The sequence below is a fragment of the Osmerus eperlanus genome, chromosome 5 (assembly GCF_963692335.1).
Source record: "Osmerus eperlanus chromosome 5, fOsmEpe2.1, whole genome shotgun sequence".
NCBI lineage: Eukaryota > Metazoa > Chordata > Actinopteri > Osmeriformes > Osmeridae > Osmerus > Osmerus eperlanus.
Window position 1 is genome coordinate 2,785,406 of NC_085022.1, and position 21,405 is coordinate 2,806,810.

The 21,405-nt window shown below is 48.8% G+C and overlaps 3 protein-coding genes across 3 annotated transcripts in view; 1 reads left to right on the forward strand and 2 right to left on the reverse strand.

Moving 5' to 3' along the window:
* The window catches only part of kcnq1.2 (potassium voltage-gated channel, KQT-like subfamily, member 1.2), a 28,989-nt gene extending 20,019 nt beyond the window's left edge, over nt 1–8,970 (reverse strand). The window contains exons 1-2 of the mRNA XM_062460758.1: nt 8,705–8,970; nt 4,972–5,516 (exon numbers count right to left, since the gene is read on the reverse strand). Coding sequence (XP_062316742.1) covers nt 4,972–5,468 — 497 coding nt within the window. The 5' untranslated portion in view covers nt 5,469–5,516; nt 8,705–8,970. The remainder of the gene's footprint in view (nt 1–4,971; nt 5,517–8,704) is intronic.
* Nucleotides 8,971–9,337: 367 nt separating this feature from the next.
* On the forward strand, nt 9,338–16,880 carry mrps35 (mitochondrial ribosomal protein S35). Its single transcript, XM_062461065.1, has 8 exons — nt 9,338–9,528; nt 9,765–9,814; nt 9,933–10,100; nt 10,896–10,956; nt 11,079–11,218; nt 13,023–13,132; nt 13,271–13,340; nt 16,225–16,880. Exons 1-8 carry the CDS (start codon nt 9,381–9,383, stop codon nt 16,492–16,494), a joined length of 1,017 nt encoding a protein of 338 aa, XP_062317049.1. The 5' UTR covers nt 9,338–9,380; the 3' UTR covers nt 16,495–16,880.
* Nucleotides 16,881–17,592: 712 nt separating this feature from the next.
* Nucleotides 17,593–21,000, reverse strand: LOC134020603 (mucin-2-like). The gene is made up of 4 exons (XM_062460759.1): nt 19,744–21,000; nt 19,421–19,555; nt 19,148–19,307; nt 17,593–18,598 (listed from the first exon to the last, which is right to left on the reverse strand). Exons 1-4 carry the CDS (start codon nt 19,961–19,963, stop codon nt 17,593–17,595), a joined length of 1,521 nt encoding a protein of 506 aa, XP_062316743.1. The 5' UTR covers nt 19,964–21,000.
* Between the last annotated feature and the right edge of the window lie 405 nt (nt 21,001–21,405).

Sequence of the window (21,405 nt, forward strand, 5' to 3'; positions counted from 1 at the left end):
GTCTGAGTGTACACAGCACTGGTCCTAAAGGTGGTTGGGGTGTGTGTTTGAGTGTACACAGCAAACATGACAGTCTCTGTTGATTTAACACCACAAGTTATTGTGATGATGAGAATGGACCTGTATAAACGCTCAACGAGTGAATCCAACACTCCAGGTGTGAAAAGAAGGCTTGGACATTTGCTTTGCGCCATACATAAGCCGGCTGAAAACGGAGAGAGATCAGTGGCCCACCTCAGAAAGAGCGCGGCCAGGATCCGCCATCTGTCATGATCACTGTCTCAACACACCCATTTGGCCAGAGTGTGTCCATCTAGGAAAATCCATTACTGGCTACCACTCTGATGCTTTAAGACAAAAAGAGCTTACTTCAAACAAGGAGGTTTAAATTAAAGTGTCAAATTACCAGTCTCTTATATAACTTTGTAATCGTAAGTAATGTAAGTTGATAAACAAAAACAAACTGATGCCAAAAATGAGTCAAAATATGTTTTCTTTTCAGCTGTTGATTCTAAATTGTCTTAAAAAGACACACCAAAAACGTAACAAGTTTTCTCTTACGGAAAGCCAACTCTCCCAGTGTTTTTTCAGTGCCATGATAATGAACCATGACCAACTCAATAGTAAATCTCTTGAGTAACAAGCCGCCCTTCACTCAGCGCCAGTCAATCCAATCCTGTCTGTCTCCACAGCATGATTTATTCACGGTTACTGTTACCAAGAGGCAGTGGAAATGTTTGAGGTAGATAGCGACTCAGAGTGACTAGTTTACCTCAGGGGTCACTGCCCAAATGGGGAAGCTCGATATTGTTGGAGGGATCGTCAAAACGAGACCCCCCCCTTAGCTCAGTGACTTGCTAAAATGACACTCCTCTTTCATAAATGTTCCCAGAAGTCAGATGGTTTCTTAGTACGTGGAAGAGACTTCTTCAGTATACAGTAGAAAGGTATTCTGGTGCTGACATCTGACCATGGCATCGCTGGAAGAGGCAGAAATTTCTCAATCCATGGGCTTAGGTAGGATTATATCTCAGCATCTACAATATGTAAAGTTTTCATCCTGGCTTAGCTATCTGGTGCAGCACATACATGGAGTGGAAGTAAATCTCCTTAAAGGTAGGAGCTCAGGAGGAATGGATAAAGCGATCATGTGAAATCACAAGCGTCCTTCACAGCCAGAAGTGGTCAGAAGGATGAGCGTCCTGTAGCCGGGCTAGCTGGGGGTCCAGTGTACGCTTGATGGGATGTTGCAGACTGATATAAGCAGCCGTTCACATCCCAGCGAAAACACTCAACAAGCTGCGATACACCAAGCAAGCTCGGCTCAGCTCTTGTCCCCTGTGACCCCAACCACACATGGTGTCACACTGCGCGGCGAGGATTAGTAGATGGAACTGTTTGATGGAGCATTATTGATCTGCATGGTTTAACTGTCAGTTGGATAAATACTAGTGAAGTGTAAGGAACAGTCAGTTGTATCACACAGGGTGCAAAAGCCAGTCAAGTGCAATTTACTTTTGTCCGATTCCACTAGAGAAGTCAAGATTTTGAGTAAGAGGTCATCACAATGATGTAGGGAATCTTTTGCATTCATTTGGTAGTCTGTAGATTAGGGTGTGTGTGTGTGTAGTCTGTAGATCAGGGTGTGTGTGTGTGTAGTCTGTAGATCAGGGTGTGTGTGTGTGGTCTGTAGATCAGGGTGTGTGTAGTCTGTAGATCAGGGTGTGTGTGTGTAGTCTGTAGATCAGGGTGTGTGTGTGTGTGTGCCTTGTGAGGCCTCTCTACAGACTGTCATTGCATGAGATCTGACCACGTACACCAGACACAGTCCAGAGGATTTCACTCCAGCTGCACTGTCTTTATCTCATGATCTGTGTACCGAGCATGTGTGTGTGTGTGCAGTGTGCAGTGTTTATGCACACCAGGTTATTTATCATACACTGCGTGCATACTTACTGTGGGTATGACTGCATGCATGAATGTGTATGTGTTGCGCAATTTGCAGTATTATGCATGTCTAAAATGTGCGTACCAGGGCGCCCTTGTGTACTCTCACTGTATAGAGCACATACCACACGGGCTTTACTGCAGCGGCCTGGGTTCAAATCCGCCCTTTGCTGCTCATCTCTCCCCGGCTTTTCCTGGCACACTTAACTATCAATGTCTAATCAATAATACAATTATATATTTATTTTAAAATAAAATGTGTACCTGTGCTCCCCTGTGGAGCGATACTGCCATGCTCAGGCAGGCTGGCCCAGGCCTCACTCACATAAGATGCCCAAAACCACCCATCCCAGTGTGTGTGTGCGTGCGTGTGTTGTGTGTGTGCGTATGCATGTGTGTGTGTGTTGTGTTGTCAGTCCAGCAGGACAAAGCTCCCTACCTTTCTGTTGGAGGGCAGAGGCCGGCACACTCACCCACAAGTAACAGTTACTTAAAGGAGCCTCCGGAAGGATCAAACAGGAGGGTTTCATTTAGTGCAAGTCTGAGCTCAGGTTCTCCTGAGTGACGAGGGAACCTTATAGCCTCAATTACAGCAGCGGGGATTATGAGAGGGAGGGCATCATCCACCGGCTTTCTACTCTGTTGTGTTTGGAGTGACACGGTGATTATTTAAGTTCCACCTGAGTGTTTGCGGGCGTGAGATCGGACTGTGAGCGGGGCTGCAAGGCTCTACGTCCTGAAATACTTTCAATTACTTTGTTTCAGGTTGGAGTATCAGGTTGTCAGGTTTGTAGTGTTTGCTTCAGTCTGAGCGATGCAGCTGTGCCAGACCAGACCAATAAATCACTCCTGACTAAGTCAAATATAACTCCAAATAGTATTTATGCTGTCTGGATTAGAAGTGATTTTTGGTATACTATATATTTTGTGTTCTATTGAGATTTTGATTTCACTGAAACAGACTTGATCAAATGAGTCATCATTATGTAATAAGTTAGTGTGTGAAACAAACAAGAGAGCTTTAAATAACGCCATAATCTGTTTTCCAACTTCAACTTCAAACGCATCACTCAATATCATAATCCTAACCCTCCAACAATCTCAGAACATGTCAGCTATAGGAGGTTTAGCGATGCACGTGACACAACAGAGACGCTGTGGAATAACAGAGACTGTAAAGGCTCGTTCACACTGCCCCAACAAACACCCTCAAACAGCTAACAGTTGTTGGGTTGTGTTGGTTTGGTGTGATGTGCCTGTTTGGGGTTGGTTAGGGCAGTGTGAAAACGATTATAATTACGGTTATTTTTCCAAACGTTCTAAACCCAACAGCCAACAGGAGAATGTTTGGTGTTTGTTGGACATTGCTGGGGCAGTCTGATGTGGCGTCTACAGTCCTCCCAGTAGAAACATGCAGGCGGTAGCCCACAGGAGTGCGTCCATGGAGACGGCACAGGTGGGAGTGAGCAACACAACCAGGAGCCACACCAACACAGCAACAAGGACGTTGTGTTTAGATGTAGCCTGTGTGAGCCTGTGTGAGTCTGTGTGTGTCTGTGTGTGTCTGTGTGTGTCTGTCTGTGTGTGTGTCTGTCTGTGTGAGTCTGTGTGTGTGTCTGTGTGTGTCTGTGTGTGTCTGTGTGTGTGTGTGCCTGTGTGACCCTGTGTGAGCCTGTGTGAGCCTGTGTGTGTCTGTGTGTGTCTGTGTGTGTCTGTGTGTGTGTGTGCCTGTGTGACCCTGTGTGAGCCTGTGTGTGTCTGTGTGTGTCTGTGTGTGTGAGCCTGTCTGTGTGTGCCTGTCTGTGTGTCTGTCTGTGTGTGTCTGTGTGTGTCTGTGTGTGTCTGTGTGTGTGAGCCTGTCTGTGTGTGCCTGTCTGTGTGTCTGTCTGTGTGTGTCTGTGTGTGTCTGTCTGTGTGTGTCTGTGTGACCCTGTGTGAGCCTCTCTCACTGTGTGTGAATGTCCGTTGTCTGAAGCAGGCGGCCGTCACAGCGAGCCGTCACAGCGAGCCGTCACAGCGAGCCGTCACAGCGAGCCGTCACAGCGAGCACAGCAGCCGCTGAGGTTATCTGCGCTCATCAGTCAGAGGGACAGCCAATGACGTGCACACGCTGCCTGACTGTCCTGGCCCCTGCTGAGGTTCTCTCCGTCTAGGAACATGCGGGAACAGTATCCGCCCACTCGCAGGGAACAGCCCCCTCCAGCACCATCTAATCAGACCACGGACCAAGGAAGATAAGGTTGCGTCTGAGTTCAAGAAATAACCATCTCTGCCGATGGAGATAGCGATCTTTGAGGTGGAGGCTGGCTGTACGCTACAGTGAGTGTGTTTTAAACAGCAGTCAGCGTGTCTCGCTGACTGGCCTGATGACCAGCAGCAGCAGCTCCATGTTTCATGCATGAGCCGTCTGACTTGTTGACGGTAGGAGAGAGCAGGGCCAGAGGTGTGGCTGGCCTGTTCCTGGTGACCTCCTTCTAGTCGTCTACAGCAGTCACAGATAGCGGTAGGTTGTGTTCTGGGAACCAGGATGTGTAACCTTACAGCCTACACGCACCAGCAGTAATTAACAAGTGAGTGGATGCAACAAGTGGATATCGACACTATCGACTACAATATACTATTTGTAATGTTTTTGTTTTAATATATTATTAATATATTGAAGTATTATGTTAGCCGTATAACATTTAGGGTGTTTTATGTATAGTAATATAATGCTATAGTATAATCTGCTAATTAAGCCTGACTCAATTATGGAAACACTACATAACTCAGTACACAGCTTATAATACTTGTAAATACAAATAATCTTAAATTAGGAAATTAATGCTAATAATATGTTTTACTCAAACGCCTACAATTACTAAATCATTAAAGTACATTTTGAGAACCAAATTAAACTTCCACACGTCACACATAACAATGAAACACTCTCTTCCCCACTTACTCAAGAACACTACCGGACGAATCACAAAGTCATTCAGGGCTCAATGAACGACCAAACAAGGCTCAGAAAGCGGTACTCACACCAGGAAATGGTAGAGGAGGCATCTTAATCCAGCAGGTCTCTCCAGGAAGTTGTAGACATCCCCCTGCATGCTGGTCTTGGTGATGTAAGGCCTGGGGAAACGCTTGGAGGAGTGCGGCCAGCTGGCTGCAGGGAAAGGCGGAGGGCAGGAGGAGGGCCGGCCACCGTGGACCATCTGCAGCGCTGGCTCTTTTGTGCGTCTTGCCGGGCTGCAGGGAATGCCTGATCCATTATTCACCGCCACGGGGTCCAGTTCCAGTGAAACAGGAGAGTAGAGGCGGCTGTCAGGAGCAGGGGACTGAGGATCTGGCTCGTCCAGGCTCCTGTCCAGGCTCCTGTCCAGGCTCCTGTCCAGGCTCCTGTCCAGGCTCCTGTCCAGGCTGGCGCTGGGGTAGCCGTTGGGGCCCGGGGCTGTGTCGTCATCGCCGGCGTGGGCGGAGTGCAAGCGGCGCTGCAGGTGGAAGTAGCGCCGGACGGTGTTGCCCCGGTCACTCATCCTGAAAGGCACACTGGTCCGGCAGGGGATGGGGGTTGACAGTATGGGCTGTGGGGTGAGGGCGGAGGGTGAGAGCTGAGGGTGAGTGGTGAGGGTGAGGGGGTGAGGATGAGGGCTAGGGGTGAGTGGTGAGGGTGAAGGATGAGTGCTGGGGGTGAGTTGCGGGTGAGAATTGGAGGTGAGGACGGAGGGGTGATAACTGGGGGTGAGGGTATTAACTGGGGGTGAGGGTGATAACTGGAGGTTATGGTGATAACTGGGGGTGAGGGTGATAACTGGAGGCTATGGTGATAACTGGGGGTTAGGGTGATAACTGGAGGTTATGGTGATAACTGGGGGTGAGGGTGATAACTGGGGGTGAGGGTATTAACTGGGGGATATGGTGATAACTGGGGATGATAACTGGGGGTGATAACTGGGGGTGAGAGTGATAACTGGGGGTTAGGGTGATAACTGGGGGTGAGGGTGATAACTGGGGGTGATAACTGGGGGTGATAACTGGGGGTGATAACTGGGGGTGAGGGTGATAACTGGGGGTTAGGGTGATAACTGGGGTGAGGGTGATAACTGGGGGTGATAACTGGGGGTGATAACTGGGGGTGAGGGTGATAACTGGGGGTTAGGGTGATAACTGGGGGTTAGGGTGATAACTGGGGGTGAGGGTGATAACTGGGGGTGATAACTGGGGGTGATAACTGGGGGTGAGGGTGATAACTGGGGGTGAGGGTGATAACCGGAGGTTAGGGTGATAACTAGAGGTTGGGGTGAGCCACAGACAGAACTGGGGTGAGAGACAGCTAGCGAGGCATGTCTGCTCCACGGAGAACAGAGGAGCTACGTGAGGCCAGACCAGACCTGTAGAGCAGGAGAGGAGATGAGTCAGAGTGACAGCCAATATAAGCCACATCCATTAGTCTAGTCTGGAGCCAACTGGATGGCTGCAAAACATACAGCACCACATTTCTTATATAAATGATTCTTCCATTGCCACTTAAAAGATATGAAAAGTTATTCAACCAGAGTGTACAGTACAATACAGATGTCCCTTTCCACAGCCCATATTTAAGACTAACAGTAGGCTTGTTTTCCTCGTGTTTCTTTTTGCTCAATCTAATCCATAGCTGACTACCGTACAGAAGGGATGGAAAGTTTGATTTACGATTTCTAACGCAGCCTCCATTGGTATTCTTAACTTGGAATGATAATATATAGTGCAGTGTTTCCTCAATGGCTATATTTCTGCCGCCACGGTATCAGAAATCTAGCCTGGCTCTGCCCTCCTACGTACTTCTGCTCAATTTCGATTTTGCTTCTGTACTGGGTCTGGCCATGAGGTAAGTCAGATGTCTCCGGTTAATTTTCTACCGGCCAATCAGAGAACAGAGGGAGTGGCTGTCGTGCGCTAGTTTGTGTTGTAGTTCCGTAATGGCGGCGGAGAAAGATGCGAGCGAAGCCATTCGGTCCGTTGTGGCAACGCTGCCGTATATACATAAGCTAAAGCCAGAGCAAGAACAATTTTTGCTGAGTTTTGTTGGTGGGCATGATGTTGTGGCCCTCCTACCCACGGAGTTCGGGAACAGTTTGATTTTCCAGCTATGGCAGCTAGCTCTGTTACAGTAGTGGTGAAGGAATTGGCTAAGGCAAACGCTAGCGATTGGTTATGGCAGATCAGAGTGGCTCTGGGCAGATCCAATAGTTTTAAACTTCAACAGAGTACCCGCCTACAAGGAAGTCAACGCTTCTCAATGGAGCGAGGCCAGACTCTGTACAAATGAAATGTACGAGAGTCTGGTTAGGACCAGGCTATCAGAAATCAGGCTGTGCAAAATTTTAGGCCGTCTATCAGCAGTGATTGTTAGAGTGCATGTCGGAGAATTGCACGGACACGCGCTTCACACCGCAGTTGAGATTGCGTGTGTGCGTCCTTGAGAACTGTAGGCCTAAATCGTATAACTTATGTTGTCAGTTCATTTAAGCCTGTTATTGTATACGTCTATAGTTCTTGCAAATTTCAAACAAGTTAACTGGTGATTTTCGTTGTTTGTATTCTTCCCCTGCTAGCTAAATTGCACATCTGTTGATTCGATAGCGATTGCTGCCCTTGCTCAGGTTTGTATTTTAGGTGCATTATTATGCTGAAGTAGTTTTAATTAATAAAAAGTGGGTTTATTGTTAATATTTGCTACAGAATGCTTAGCCTATCAAGATCAAATGAAGCAGGCAGTGTACATGCTTCAGAGTGGCCTACCTTAATCGATAGGCTAGGCTACTGATCTTTTACAATAAGTTGTCAATTATTAATTGGCAGCATTTATGCCATTTATAACACTTTATGCGTGTAAGGTGTCTTTAAGTAGCCTAACTTGGGGGGGGGGGGTGCAAAACACCTGGGAATAAACACATTGATTAGAAAAAAAGAAGAAAAAAAAGAGAATAGGCCTATATATATATAACAAGTATCACTTGTGGAAAAACTCAAGCGAACTAATTAGCAACAACTAACAAGCCCTCCTTAAAGAGACACCGATACACAGCCCTGATACTGTAGGTGTTGAAGGGATGCCTCCAAGAGAGATCGGAAACAAGCTTTTGTGGCGAGAGATGAAATGTAACTGGAGCTAGCAACCCCAGCTGCGCCGGGTCCAAAACCGTAGAAGATGTGATGACAGTGTGGGGATCTATGTGTCTGTCGCAACATAGATCGAGTTTCTTTGTTGCTTAAGTCAAACTGTACACTAAGAAAGTATTTACAATAACCATCACATTTAGGCTAACTGTCTTACAAGGAAGTAGGACACTGATGCCCCAAATATACTTTTTATGTTAATGATTTCACAAATTAACCTTTTATCAGTTGCTTTCCTTTCCAGTTTTTAATTGTTCGCATGGTACGGGTGTCTAAACTGCGAAAATAATCATAAATCACCAGGCAATAGTTTTCTATTTCCCTCATACACACATGCAGTAAAAGTTGAAGTTTGACTGGATTGATTCTGGATAGAACGATGGAGGAGAGATAAGTGAATGAGGAGCGCTTCCTTGAACACATCTTGGGTCGGTAGGTGTGATGTGTGTAGGCTATATCACATTGTCACAGCAAATTCTAAAACAGCTCAAATTATTCACATTTAGGCTACGTTGTGGGGTTTTTTTTTTACCGCACGCATATGTCTCGTGCATTGGCCAAAAAACGTCAATAAGTTGATTCAATAAAATACAAATGTTTCAAAGCTTACCTGTTGAGAACACAATTCTACCTTTAAGAAGACTGCCCAGCAACAACTTTTCTTCACAACGACACAATATAGATAGGCTACACCACTTAGGAAGTAACCAACACCACATTAATCAACGCAAATCTGGATGCAACTATAAAGTTAAGGCTATCTTTCGTCTTTTATGTCCCTTGCGGCGTGTTCCTTTGAAGTCCGGTACCGTTAGTCGGTGAGGTAGAGACGAGCAGCTGGCGGTGATGCTACCGACACATGTGGACAGACGCGCGCGAGCGTGGCCACTTGACACATGTGACCAGTGTGATTGGAATCCGTTTCTATTATGGAAATACAAATGACGTATAGGCTAGATGCCGACACTGGCGTGAGAAAGGGTTAAAATACAAAGTAATACATGTATTTAAAACAAGCATATAAACTTTGTGAATAGAAATCCCGCAGTAGTTTGCTGTTGTGATGAAATAGTTGAATGTTGGCACTCGTACATTTTCTTAACTTGTCAATGAAATGAAATTTGCATGGAAATGTGAACGCTCCTTATGGATTTCACAGATTGAGGCTACTGTCTTTCTATAACAGTAGGGGGCACTGAATATGTCTACAGATCATCTTGCAGGCATCCGTTTAATATGTCCATTCTGATACGCCGTTGTCGTCACTAGCCTGTCATTCGGGAAACATGGCCGCACACTCAGTAAGCACATCTATTTTGTCCTTAGGTCGAATAAATGGCCCAATCATTAGTCAATGGGCGATCAATGGACATAGATTGAATAGGGTCACATATGCGACGGCGGTCTCGACCAACAAATCTCGTGCAAATAGAGGTAAGAAATAGATATTTGAAAGCTCGCTTGGTAGCCTGCATGGTTGTCCCTCACCCAGCCAAGATCCGCTCTAGCTATGTAGACTGTCCTTGCTGAAATTCTCTGTGACTACCAGATTGATATTTCACAGTGGATTCGGCATTTTTCTAAATTTATCTTCGTTGATCCTTAGCGAACACGTTTGAAAATAAACATAAGTTATTCCACACCATGAGTATGATTTCCGTTCATTCCAGGCTTTCCTGATAGAGACAACCGAGGACTTTTAAGGAAACCTAGAAGAGAGGTGAGCCTGTGTTTAATTTAATACCATTCCGATATCCCCGTCAGTTTACTAGAAACAAATAACGGTGTGCATGGGTGTTGAAGCACTAGTTTATATTGCGTTTGTATTCGTTTTAAAGGCAGGTGAACCGAGGACAGACAAGATGGCGGTGGACCAGGACTGGACGGCGGTGTATCCGTCCGCCACCCCGTTCAGACACGCCTCAGTGCCCCTGCCCGTGCGCATGGGCTACCCTGTGAACAAGGGGGTGCCCCCAGAGAAGATGGGCAACCTGGAGCTCATCAAGGTGAGGGTTCATGACCGTTTGGTTCAGCTGACTCTTTCACTCTGTACCAGCCTCTCTGACTGTTCGGTTCAGCTGACTCTTTCACTCTGTACCAGCCTCTCTGACTGTTCGGTTCAGCTGACTCTTTCACTCTGTACCAGCCTCTGTGACCGTTTGGTTCAGCTGACTTTCACTCTGTACCAGCCTCTCTGCTCACAAAACAGGGGTGAATGGACTTTCTCATTCACTGCTCCTAAACTGTGGAACCCACCACCTGTTTCCATCAGAAATGCTCCTTCGCTTGGCTATTTTAAGAGTTTGCTTAAAGATTACCTTTTTAATCATTTTTATTGTCTCCTCTTGTTATCGTAGGTTATGTTTTGTCTGTCATTTTACTGTACTGTAGCTGTTTGTATTTGTAATGCACCTTTCTTGCACTCAATTTGTTATTATGATTCCCTTTCCTGCAGTGCAGTCAGTTCAGTTGAGGGGATTGGGTTCAGTATTTAGTTAAATGAGAGAACATCATTTACATTACCTAGGAAAAACTCCAAGTAACTCCAAGTAATCTGCGAACGCAAGCTGTCATGAATATTTTTTTCAGTTTGTTCATTTGGCCAACCAATGTCATCATGACACGCACGCTTTTTATTTTGAGTCTTTGGGTCTGTAACTTACGGAACTTGTTCTTCTGTTTCTGGTGTAAATGGCTAATACAGCTTTTGCTGTTCGGCTGATTTTAGCACAAAATCACTGCAACCGGTTGTGTTTATGCTCTGTGTGTGTAATCTCATCAACTGCTCTTGTCTTGCTCAGATCCCAAACTTTTTGCATTTGACGCCTGCAGCCATAAAGAAACACTGTGAAGCTCTGAAAGGTAAACCACTTAAGTTTGCATCCACAGTTGGCTTAAACAACACCTTGTGTTGAATGAAAGTATTATTTTGGATCCAGAGACTATTGTTTATCAAAGAGAGGATTGTTCTTGTCCCCCTCCAGTCTTCTGTACAGAGTGGCCCTCTGCCCTGGACTCAGATGGTGCCTGCGATGTGGACTTCCCCATCAAGGTGGACAGCAAGACCTTCGTTTCTGCAGGCCTCTCTCTCCGGAATCCTGCCGCTCGCATCGTCACCCTGTCTGTGAGTGTCTATCAGGGGAGGGCACCCTGTCTGTGAGTGTCTATCAGGAGAGAGGGCACCCTGTATGTGAGTGTCTATCAGGGGAGGGCACCCTGTATGTGAGTGTCTATCAGGGGAGGGCACCCTGTCTGTGAGTGTCTTATCAGGGGAGAGGGCACCCTGTCTGAGTGTGTCTCAGGAGAGAGGGCACCCTGTATGTGAGTGTCTATCAGGGGAGGGCACCCTGTCTGTGAGTGTCTATCAGGGGAGGGCACCCTGTCTGTGAGTGTCTATCAGGGGAGGGCACCCTGTATGTGAGTGTCTATCAGGAGAGAGGGCACCCTGTATGTGAGTGTCTATCAGGGGAGGGCACCCTGTCTGTGAGTGTGTCTCAGGGGAGGGCACCCTGTATGTGAGTGTCTATCAGGGGAGAGGGCACCCTGTCTGTGAGTGTGTCTCAGGGGAGAGGGCACCCTGTCTGTGAGTGTGTCTCAGGGGAGAGGGCACCCTGTCTGTGAGTGTGTCTCAGGGGAGAGGGCACCCTGTCTGTGAGTGTCTATCAGGGGAGAGGGCACCCTGTCTGTGAGTGTGTGCTGGGTTATTCTCTGGGGGAACGATCTGATTAACATGCGTCGGTTTCCTCCTTGTGTCATGTTTGTGACTATCAGTATGCAGAGATGATTCACTTTGGTCAGTCCAAAATTGACATCTGAAAAAAGGGTACTTTTGCCCAACCACCGTTGAGAATTCAAACTAAAACTATTCTTATTTTTAGATTCCCCCCCTCTGATGAAATATAGGACTTCCCATTAATCATCAGCCATCTGCTCCACTAACACTTTCCTCTTTAGATTATGGCCCTGAGGTAGGAATTATTCAGCCATTAATCCCTCTGGATTAGTTGGGAAATCAAAGATAGATTGCATGACAAATCCCACAGAAGCAGACTGAGACCAGGCTTTCACTGAACCCCACCTCCACCCCTCTCCCCTCGTCCTGTCATCACCTCCACACCTCTCCCCTCGTCCTGTCATCACCTCCACCCCTCTCCCCTCGTCCTGTCATCTGGGGTGATTGAAATGAAACGTCACCCCTGTTCAGACGGTCTTGTGTTCAAGGCACACCTGGCCACAGCTCTCAAACACACACACCACACATACGCTACCATGTCAAAGGCTTCATCCGTGTATATAAATAATACAATTCGAATGCATTTGCCAGAAGTAATCCGTTTTTTTTGTTGTTCTGATTGACGGTGGGCTTACGTTTCATTCCAGGGCATGACATCACATGTGACTTGAGAGTTACTATCCAGATGAATGTATGGGGATTTGAACTGCAGGGTTAGTCTCTAAGTCTCTGCAGTTAAAAATAAATGACCTTTTAAGATTTTGAGCGTGGTTTTTCATTGTACCGGGAAATATCTTATCTTCTCATCTGAGAAGTACATCAGCTACAAGACTCCTAACACCTTGGTCACTTAACCCTGAAGATAACCTTGTGTTATCTTCGGGTCATTCTGACCCATCAGTCACTGTGACCCACCGTCGTATTGCGACAACTTTACCGCATACAAAAACAAATGAAGCATTTTCTTTTAACCATTGGGCTGTCTCAGACCCCCCACATTGCAAAGGTTTTATTTGTTTTTGTATTGGATAAAATTGGGTAAACACAACGATGGTTCGTTATGAACCTTTGGGTCATGTGACCCGAAGGCAGCACAAGGGTTAAGAAAGTTACTCATACAGAGATTTGTGACAGCAGGATTGGAAGGACAGCCTTTTTTGGTGTTTGGTATTAAGAGATGCTTCTGTCCTCCCAGGTGAAGCTGTCCAGTCTGAATTTGGATGACCACGCACGGAAGAAGATGGTCAAGCTTTTGGGAGAGCGTTACTGCAAGAAGACAGACACTCTGACCATCGTCACCGACAGGTAAGCATCTGGTGAATGTTCGGCAAAACAGTTTAGGTTCTTTTGTAAGTGGGTTATATTGATTGTCAAAATGTTTGCAGATAATCTCTGGCCAGTAAAGCTGTGAGATCACAATCTTTCTCCTCTATCTTTCCCCAGCTGCCCACTGAGACAGCAGAATGATGACTATGCACATTACCTCCTGACTGTCCTGTACCACGAATCATGGGTAAGACTCACTTGTATTTTTTTTCACTGACAGGAAAGTCAGGGAGAGAGAGAGGGGGGGTACAGACATGCAGCAAAGGGCCCAGGCCGGATTCAAACCCAGGTCGCTACATTAAGGCTTCCATCCTACATTTTACGCACACTTACCCAGTGAGCTACCGGGGCAGCCAAAGCTCACTTCTCAGTGAAAGTAGTTCAGGACCACTGGCGTTACACTGCCCTGACTGACCTAAAAACCAGCAGTGGAGACAGTCCTTCTGTTTTCCATGTGCCACCAAAACACCAGAGTGGAACTGGCCAGCCCCCTTTGTGGTCAGTGTCTGTCACAGTCCCTAGACATGTGACACCAGTAAGCCAGGCCTTCTGGAGAGGGGCTTAGACACACAGCACAGTACGTACAAGCTTGTAGAGAGCCTTTCATCACGGCCATGAATATTTCAGGGGTTCCTTCATTCACAGAAGCTCAACTGGGGGCTGTCTCCCGTTCCTCATCCATCCCCTCTCTCTCCCACCCCCTCTCTTTATTTCTTTCTATCTCTCTTTCACTCTCTCCATCCACCTCTTTCTGTTCAGTGCCCTTTGAAAATAAAGTCTGTTTGTGAAGGCTGTGCCTGTGGTTAATGTCACCTGGGGCGCCTCCCACCATGGCTGTGTCCTCGCCTGTTTACAGTTTGAAAGGTTTCCTGAGATCAGACGCCAGATTAGAGCCGTTCCTGAAGGAGGCAGGATCACATGACGATGCCTGAATTCACCCTCTCAAATCAGCCTGGTTCTAAAGGCAGCACCCGCCTCCCTGACATTTACATCCATCTGTCTATCTCCTGAGGGTAGCTGGATGGCACAGGGCCCAGTACCAGAGGGAGAGCAGAGTGTCTTCTCCCTGTGGTGTGATAGGAGGCCCATTAGAGCCCTCTCAGAGAGATGAGCGGGTCAGGAAGATAGCGAGCCGCTCCATTGTGGCCGTGACATTCACCCTCCACCAGGAGAACACAGACGGGGGTATCAGATGTTGACCACACCCCCCCCCACCACCACCCTTCCCCCACATTCACACCATGCCAACCACACACCACACCTCAGGGAACCATGGCTGGGGTCAGCGACTCCTCCATGAAAGCGGGGCAGCTAGAGACTTGGCGACCTCCTTCTCCTCAGGAGGGCTTTACATGAAGGTAAGACTTCAACCAGGGGGAGAGGAGAAAAAAAAAACTTGGATTTTTTTTTTTTGGGGGGGGGGGGTCTTCCGGGGGGGGGGATGGTGTCCAAGGCGGTAAGCGGAACACTGTCCGCTGCCCTTTAGCACGCACAAAGGAAGGCACAGTGCCTCTGGGCAGCTGTGAGAGTGTAGCTGCGTTCAGAGAAACACAAGCTTACAAAGGGGCTGATTGTTAACGGGCAGCGAGGTGGTTCTGCCTCTCCACTCGGGGAGACGGGACTCTGCTGGCTAACTCTGCCGTGTCGCTACTTCCTGGACTGCCTGCTACCCTGCAAGCAGCCTTCACCTCACCCTGCCGAGCAGCAGCCAGGCTCCCTGGCTGCCCTCTCTCACTGTCTCTCTCACTGTCTCTCTCTCTCTCACTGTCTCTCAGTCTCTCTCACTGTCTCTCTCTCTCACTGTCTCTGTCTGTCTGTTTTTTTCTCCTTTTGACAGTTTCTGCTGGAACAGCTTCTCTCTCTCTCTCTTTATCCCCCCCTACCCTGTCTCTCTCTCTCTCTCTCTCTCTCTCTCTCTCTCTCTCTCTCTCTCTCTCTCTCTCTCTCTCTCTCTCTCTCTCTCTCTCTCTCTCTCTCTCTCTCTCTCTCTCTCTCTCTCTCTCTCTCTCTCTCTCTCTCTCTCTCTCTCTCTCTCTCTCTCTCTCTCTCTCTCTCTCTCTCTCTCTCTCTCAGCTCCTGCTGGAACAGCTTCTCTCTGTGTGTGTGTGTGTCTCTCTATCTGACAGCTTCTGCTGTATAGAGACTTGGGAAGCACATCTGTGCTGTCAGGATGATCACAGACTGTGATGTTTATCAGGCGGCGGGGTGTCTGTCAGCGCGTCCATCATGGCTGCCTTCTCTTCATCATTCCTTCTCCTCGCCTCTGCCTCTCCCCCGCGGGGAGGAGAGCGATGACGGACATCTTCACCAGATCACTCCTCACTTCCTTCACTTTGGCTCAGCGGGACTTAGAAAGATGATGATTAATTACCTTGAACTATTATCGACAAGTGGTCGATAATATTTGCCAGCGACGGCAACTTAACCAGTGATGTCATCTCAGTCCTCTGTCAGACAACAACAGAGATGATCTTCAGCCGGCCTTGACCCTGGGCCTTGTCTCTGGGCCTTGGCTCAGGGCCTGCAGGAACCCCAGCCAGGCTGAATCCTCCAGACCACGAGGACGTAGTGGCCGTCTCTCACCCCAGGCACCTGGAGAGGAGGGGGGCTACGGCTGGGCCTGACCTGGCTTTAGGGTCCCTCACAATGGACCTTTGTCCTATGGGGAATGGCAGGTATGGAGAAACTGTATCTCTCTGAGAGGAGCGCACAGGTGAGCCGACACCCTCAAAAACATCCCTCGCTCGTCAAAAAACAGACCCATTTCAGAAGGACCCAAGGTTTTTCCTACTTCTTGCGTTACACATTGTTTTTAAAGATGAAATGTTTGAAACGTTTCTGGGCGTCTGGTAGCTCACCGGGTAAGTGTGGTAGGCGGAGGCCTTACCGCAGGGGCCTGTGTTCGAATCCAGCCTCGGCCCGTTTCTCCATGTCTTCCCCTCTCCCTCTCTCCCTGCCTTTCCTGTCACACAAAGCCGGCCTATAAAGCATGAAAAATACCCCCCCCCAAAAGGTTTGGTAGGAATCTCAAGTAACTAACCGGTTAGCCTTGACCTGTCCTCTCTCCTCAGAAAACGGAAGGCTGGGAGGCGGAGAAGACCGCGGCCGACATGGAGCAGTACAGCTGGGACGCCAGCCCGTCTCAGACCAGCCTGCTGGACACCCTGGTCCGCATGCAGGCCCCAGGGGGGGCGGAGGAGGGGGCCGTCAGAGAGGAGATCCTGGGCAGGAGCGAGGTGCAGGCGTACCGGGATGCCGTCACCAGGCTGAAGAACGAGGGGGAGAGCGAGAGCAGCATGCTCCAGTACAGAGAGGCTGTGAAGAAACTGCTCAACATCTGACGCTTTCCACTGTGTACCATAACACACATACACAGGAACCAGCTTGGAGACATGGCATTTGAACATCGCTGTAAAGCCATCGGATTGACTCTTATTGATTCTAGTTGAGCATGTGGATGTCATCAAATCACTTGTAAATGGCCAGAATACGACAGCTATCCTTGTCCTGTACAATATTAAGAGAGGTTCCTACACCAGTAGATATCAACGGCTCAATTTCACAGTCCTACAGTGAAATATTTATATAAAGAATAAACTTGATGTTCGTCTGTCAAACAGGACTGCCTAAACCGGGTTCCATATTATTCAAAAGCAAGACTGAAAGCCTGTTGTAAACACATATACTCAATGCATTGTAAATAAAATGCTCTTTTTTTATTTATTCACATGGGGAAGTACAGCTACATCGTTTTTGCTCTGTGAAGTACATTTGTTCCTGCCAGCCTGACCTTCAGAGTAGGGTGATGACGCTGAAAGCCACCTCGCTAAAAGGATCAATTAAATGTCTGTCCATTAAGTGTCCCAACCTTCCAACCAGCTGGTCTCTGGTCCATCCAGTTCTGGATCAGGAGACATTCAATCCACGGGTAAGCTGTCCTGCAGGAGAGTGATGTTCTGGCCTGGAGGCCCAAAACTCAGACCTGAGTCACACCTCCACACCTCATCCAGTCCATTTAGCCAGGCTGCTGCCTGTCTTGAACAGACCTGCTGTTGTTGCAGCGTGTCTTGCTTGGGAGCCCCTGTCAGGGCTCTCAGGAGCCCGGCCGTCAGGGGCCACAGCCTGCGGGACTTGGCATCAACACCCCTTTTATCTCAGTGGACCACTTCGAAACGTTGGTCTGCCAAATGGAGAGCACACTATCATATTACTGCAGGCACACACACACAAAACCAAAAAAAAACTGAATCAAGTTAAGTTCTTGGTGAAGATGTCAGATTGTATCAGCCGTCTCCCACTCTGCGTGTTTTTGGGGAAAAAAGTGTTCTAGAGTTCCTTGTACACCTTCCTCCCCCTCCCCACCTCCCCCCCCCCTCCTCTACTTTCCCCCCCGAGATATCCTGTTTCCAGTGAAAACAGTGTTGACCCCCCCCCCCCAATCACAAGCTCTCCCTAACAATGACGTATTTGACGAGGCGCATGGACCCCCCCCTGCCCCTCCAGACCGTCCGGTAGCACCCCTTCCTCCTCCGTCGCCCCCGCCAGCTCACCACCACCAGCAGAGAGCAGCAGCAGCCCAGCAACACCGTCACGCAGGTCGCCACGGCAACCAGCAGGGTGTGCGCCGCCAGGTGCCATGGGGGGCCCGGGCCCCCTCCCTGGGCCTCCTCCTCTCCGCCGGCCCCCAGGGTCCCCTCGCTCCCGGCTGTGTGGTTCCTCCCCAGGTAACCCTTGGTGTCGTTGGGGTGCTGTTTGCTTCCATCCATGTTGGACTGGGAGGTCAGAGTGGGTGGGGTGCTGGGGGCCACCTGGGAGGTGGAGGTGGGAAGCTGGGTGGAGGTTGAAAGCGGAGGCTGGGTGGAGGTGGGAGGCTGGGTGGAGGTGGAAGGCGGAGGCTGGGTGACAGTGGAGCTGGGAGGCTGGGTGGAGGTGGGGTGCTTGGGGAGGGGATCCATGAGGGTGGAGACCAGAAGGGCTGAGGTCTGGGCGGTGTGAGGAATGGCAGGGGAGGTGGTGGGAGCGTGGGTGGCTTGAGGGGCGGGTGTGGAAGAGAGGGAGGAAGTGGAGGAGTAGTAAGGGGAAGAGGCTGAGCCAGGAGTGGAGGTAAGGTAGGGGGGAGTGGTGGGGGTGGAGGTTGGAGTGAAGAGGGTCGAGGTGATGGAGGAGGGTGTTGAGGTGGTAAAGGTGGAAATTAGAGTGGAGGTGGTACTGGAGGGGGTACTGGAGGGGGTAGAGGTTGGAGTGGAGGGGGTACTGGAGGGGGTACTGGAGGGGGTAGAGGTTGGAGTGGAGGGGGTACTGGAGGGGGTACTGGAGGGGGTACTGGAGGGGGTAGAGGTTGGAGTGGAGGGGGTACTGGAGGGGGTACTGGAGGGGGTAGAGGTTGGAGTGGAGGGGGTACTGGAGGGGGTACTGGAGGGGGTACTGGAGGGGGTAGAGGTTGGAGTGGAGGGGGTACTGGAGGGGGTAGAGGTTGGAGTGGAGGGGGTATTGGAGGGGGTACTGGAGGGGGTACTTGAGGGGGTAGAGGTTGGAGTGGAGGGGGAACTGGAGGGGGTACTGGAGGGGATAGAGGTTGGAGTGGAGGGGGTACTGGAGGGGGTACTGGAGGGGGTACTTGAGGGGGTAGAGGTTGGAGTGGAGGGGGAACTGGAGGGGGTACTGGAGGGGATAGAGGTTGGAGTGGAGGGGGTACTGGAGGGGGTAGAGGTTGGAGTGGAGGGGGTATTGGAGGGGATAGAGGTTGGAGTGGAGGGGGTACTGGAGGGGATAGAGGTTGGAGTGGAGGGGGTACTGGAGGGGATAGAGGTTGGAGTGGAGGGGGTACTGGAGGGGATAGAGGTTGGAGTGGAGGGGGTACTGGAGGGGATAGAGGTTGGAGTGGAGGGGGTACTGGAGGGGATAGAGGTTGGAGTGGAGGGGGTATTGGAGGGGGTATTGGAGGGGATAGAGGTTGGAGTGGGCAAAGTGATGGTGGTGGTCCTCAGGGTAGATGCTGGGGTTAAAGGCTGGGGTGGGGGTGGAGGTGGGCGGTTGAACTGGCGCTTGTCCGAGGCGAGGGGCTCTGAGGCGTTGCCTCTGGTGTAGAGGTGGGGTAACACCCGCACATTAGAGGTGAAGTACTTCCCAAACACCAGCAAGTCAGGGTCCACACCTGTCAAACCAACCCAGAAACGTCAGTTAACATGGCGTCCCTCTTCATGTGGGAATGTAGGCTACATTTGGGTTTATTTGCGCAAGTCATGTTATTCTGAGATATAGGCCTACCTTTAGTGACGTTATAAAGTATAACGTTTCCTCTGTGACTAAGAATGCAGCTTTCCAGTGTAGGACAGTGCATGTGATAGCAGTTTACATTCTCCTGGATGGTGTCATAGTGGAATATAGCCAGATTACAGGAAACTATGGATACAGAAAGACAGCAGGCCATCGAATTTATTAGTCTATCGCGCAAAATTCAATATCTTTATGCAAAACGACAACAAAAAAAGCTTACCTTTCAATTCCCAGCAACTTCAAAAACATTGACAAGATTAGATTTTTTTTTACGCTTCTCATTTTTATACAATAGGCCTAATTATAACACTTACAGTTTCTGGTGAGGCAACATGTTCGGCTGCATTTCAAAGCTGTCTCCTCTTGGTAGTACTTCAAAAGTTGTGCTCCTCTTCGTTGGGATTCTTCAATATCGATAAAAATCCCAGGGAACCGACGTATCCAACAGTTTTTATAGTAAGAGGTCGGAGAGCATTTCGATTCCGCGTGGTACACCAAACTAAAAATCGTTAGCAAACTCCATGGAAGAATCATTGCGCGTATGTAAATCAAATCATGTTACATTACGAGTTAGTAAAATAGTGATCATCTCGGACGCAACTGAAACTTTCCTACCGGTCAGTCGATGTTATGCAGGTACATTTAGGTTTCGTCAGTCCATCACTGGGTGTGTCAATTTACCTGTGGAGGAGGAGACCGAAGTTCGACTAATGTGTCCAAGTGGTGCCAAATAGTCTTTCGAATCATATCATAGCATACGGTGCCTACATTCCGCTGGTGCAAACCTTAAAAAGTTTGTAGAATGTAACCCCCCATCCCCGAATTAGAAAGGACGTTAAAACAAGGCTAAGTTAAAATGAACGCCAGCTGGTGCAATCATTTCATGCGCATTTACAGGTTTTTACTGTAATACAAATCTATTAAGCACATTGTATATGAGGATGAAACTGTTCATGACTCATTGTTTTGTTTAACCAGTTATTCATGATATTTCTATGAAAAGTAATAGCCTTCTAAATTGGTGCACCTGCACGCAGGTATGCATTATCCCTGCGGCAGCACATGGACGTTAATCCAGTTAATATTAAATACCATTATTTTACATTATTAGCTAAGAAAGGTATTTAGATCAAACACGATTGTTTCCAGGTTGGCGTCAGTGTAGCATTGTGAATCCTGTGTACAGTTGATCTTGTGTTGCTGCGCAGGTGTATGTTTACCATAAGGTTCTCCGTGTACAGTACAGTACAGTACAAAGACGGCTACTCCAGCGCTGTGAACCTGTTCTCACGATCCCACAATGACAAACCTGTCCTTTCTCCCAGCAGACATTTGAGAATGGATTACCATAATTGTAGCAATAAATCTCGATAATTTTACATGGGATTATGGGAATAATAATATCTCCTTTGCGGCTCGAGTTTCTTCCCCACTTGTTATTCACATGTCCAAACCAGAGTCACTTCTCAGAAAACCTCCGTTATATAGATTTCTCCTGAGATCTGAATAGAACCGCGTGTATTATTTACACAGAGTGTTGGAGAAAGGTTTTCAGGACATGAGGGAAACGTGTAAGGGACTGTGGAAGCCAGCCATGCCCAGAGGAGGGGGGGTGTCCTGGCATCTCTGGGCCCTGGCTTCCACCCCGGACACACCAGACACCACACCAGTGGGCACTGAAGGCCACAGTCACATGTTGGTTTAGGGAGTCAGGCACAGCAGTACCAGACAAAGTTACAGCTACCGTGTGTCCGTCAGTACATGTCTGGATGGCAGGGGGAGGTTCCAGACCATTTCAACTGGGGTGGGGGGGGGGGGGGGGGGGGTCAAGCGCGGGGGGGGGGGGGAGCGGGGGGGCAAGAGGGGGCCAGTTGTAGTGTTAAAGGGGGCAGTTACAGTAAACATGATCGTTGTCATGTGGTTTTCTTCACTGCAATTGCAGGCATTAACAGACAAAAGAGCATGTTTTGTGACTA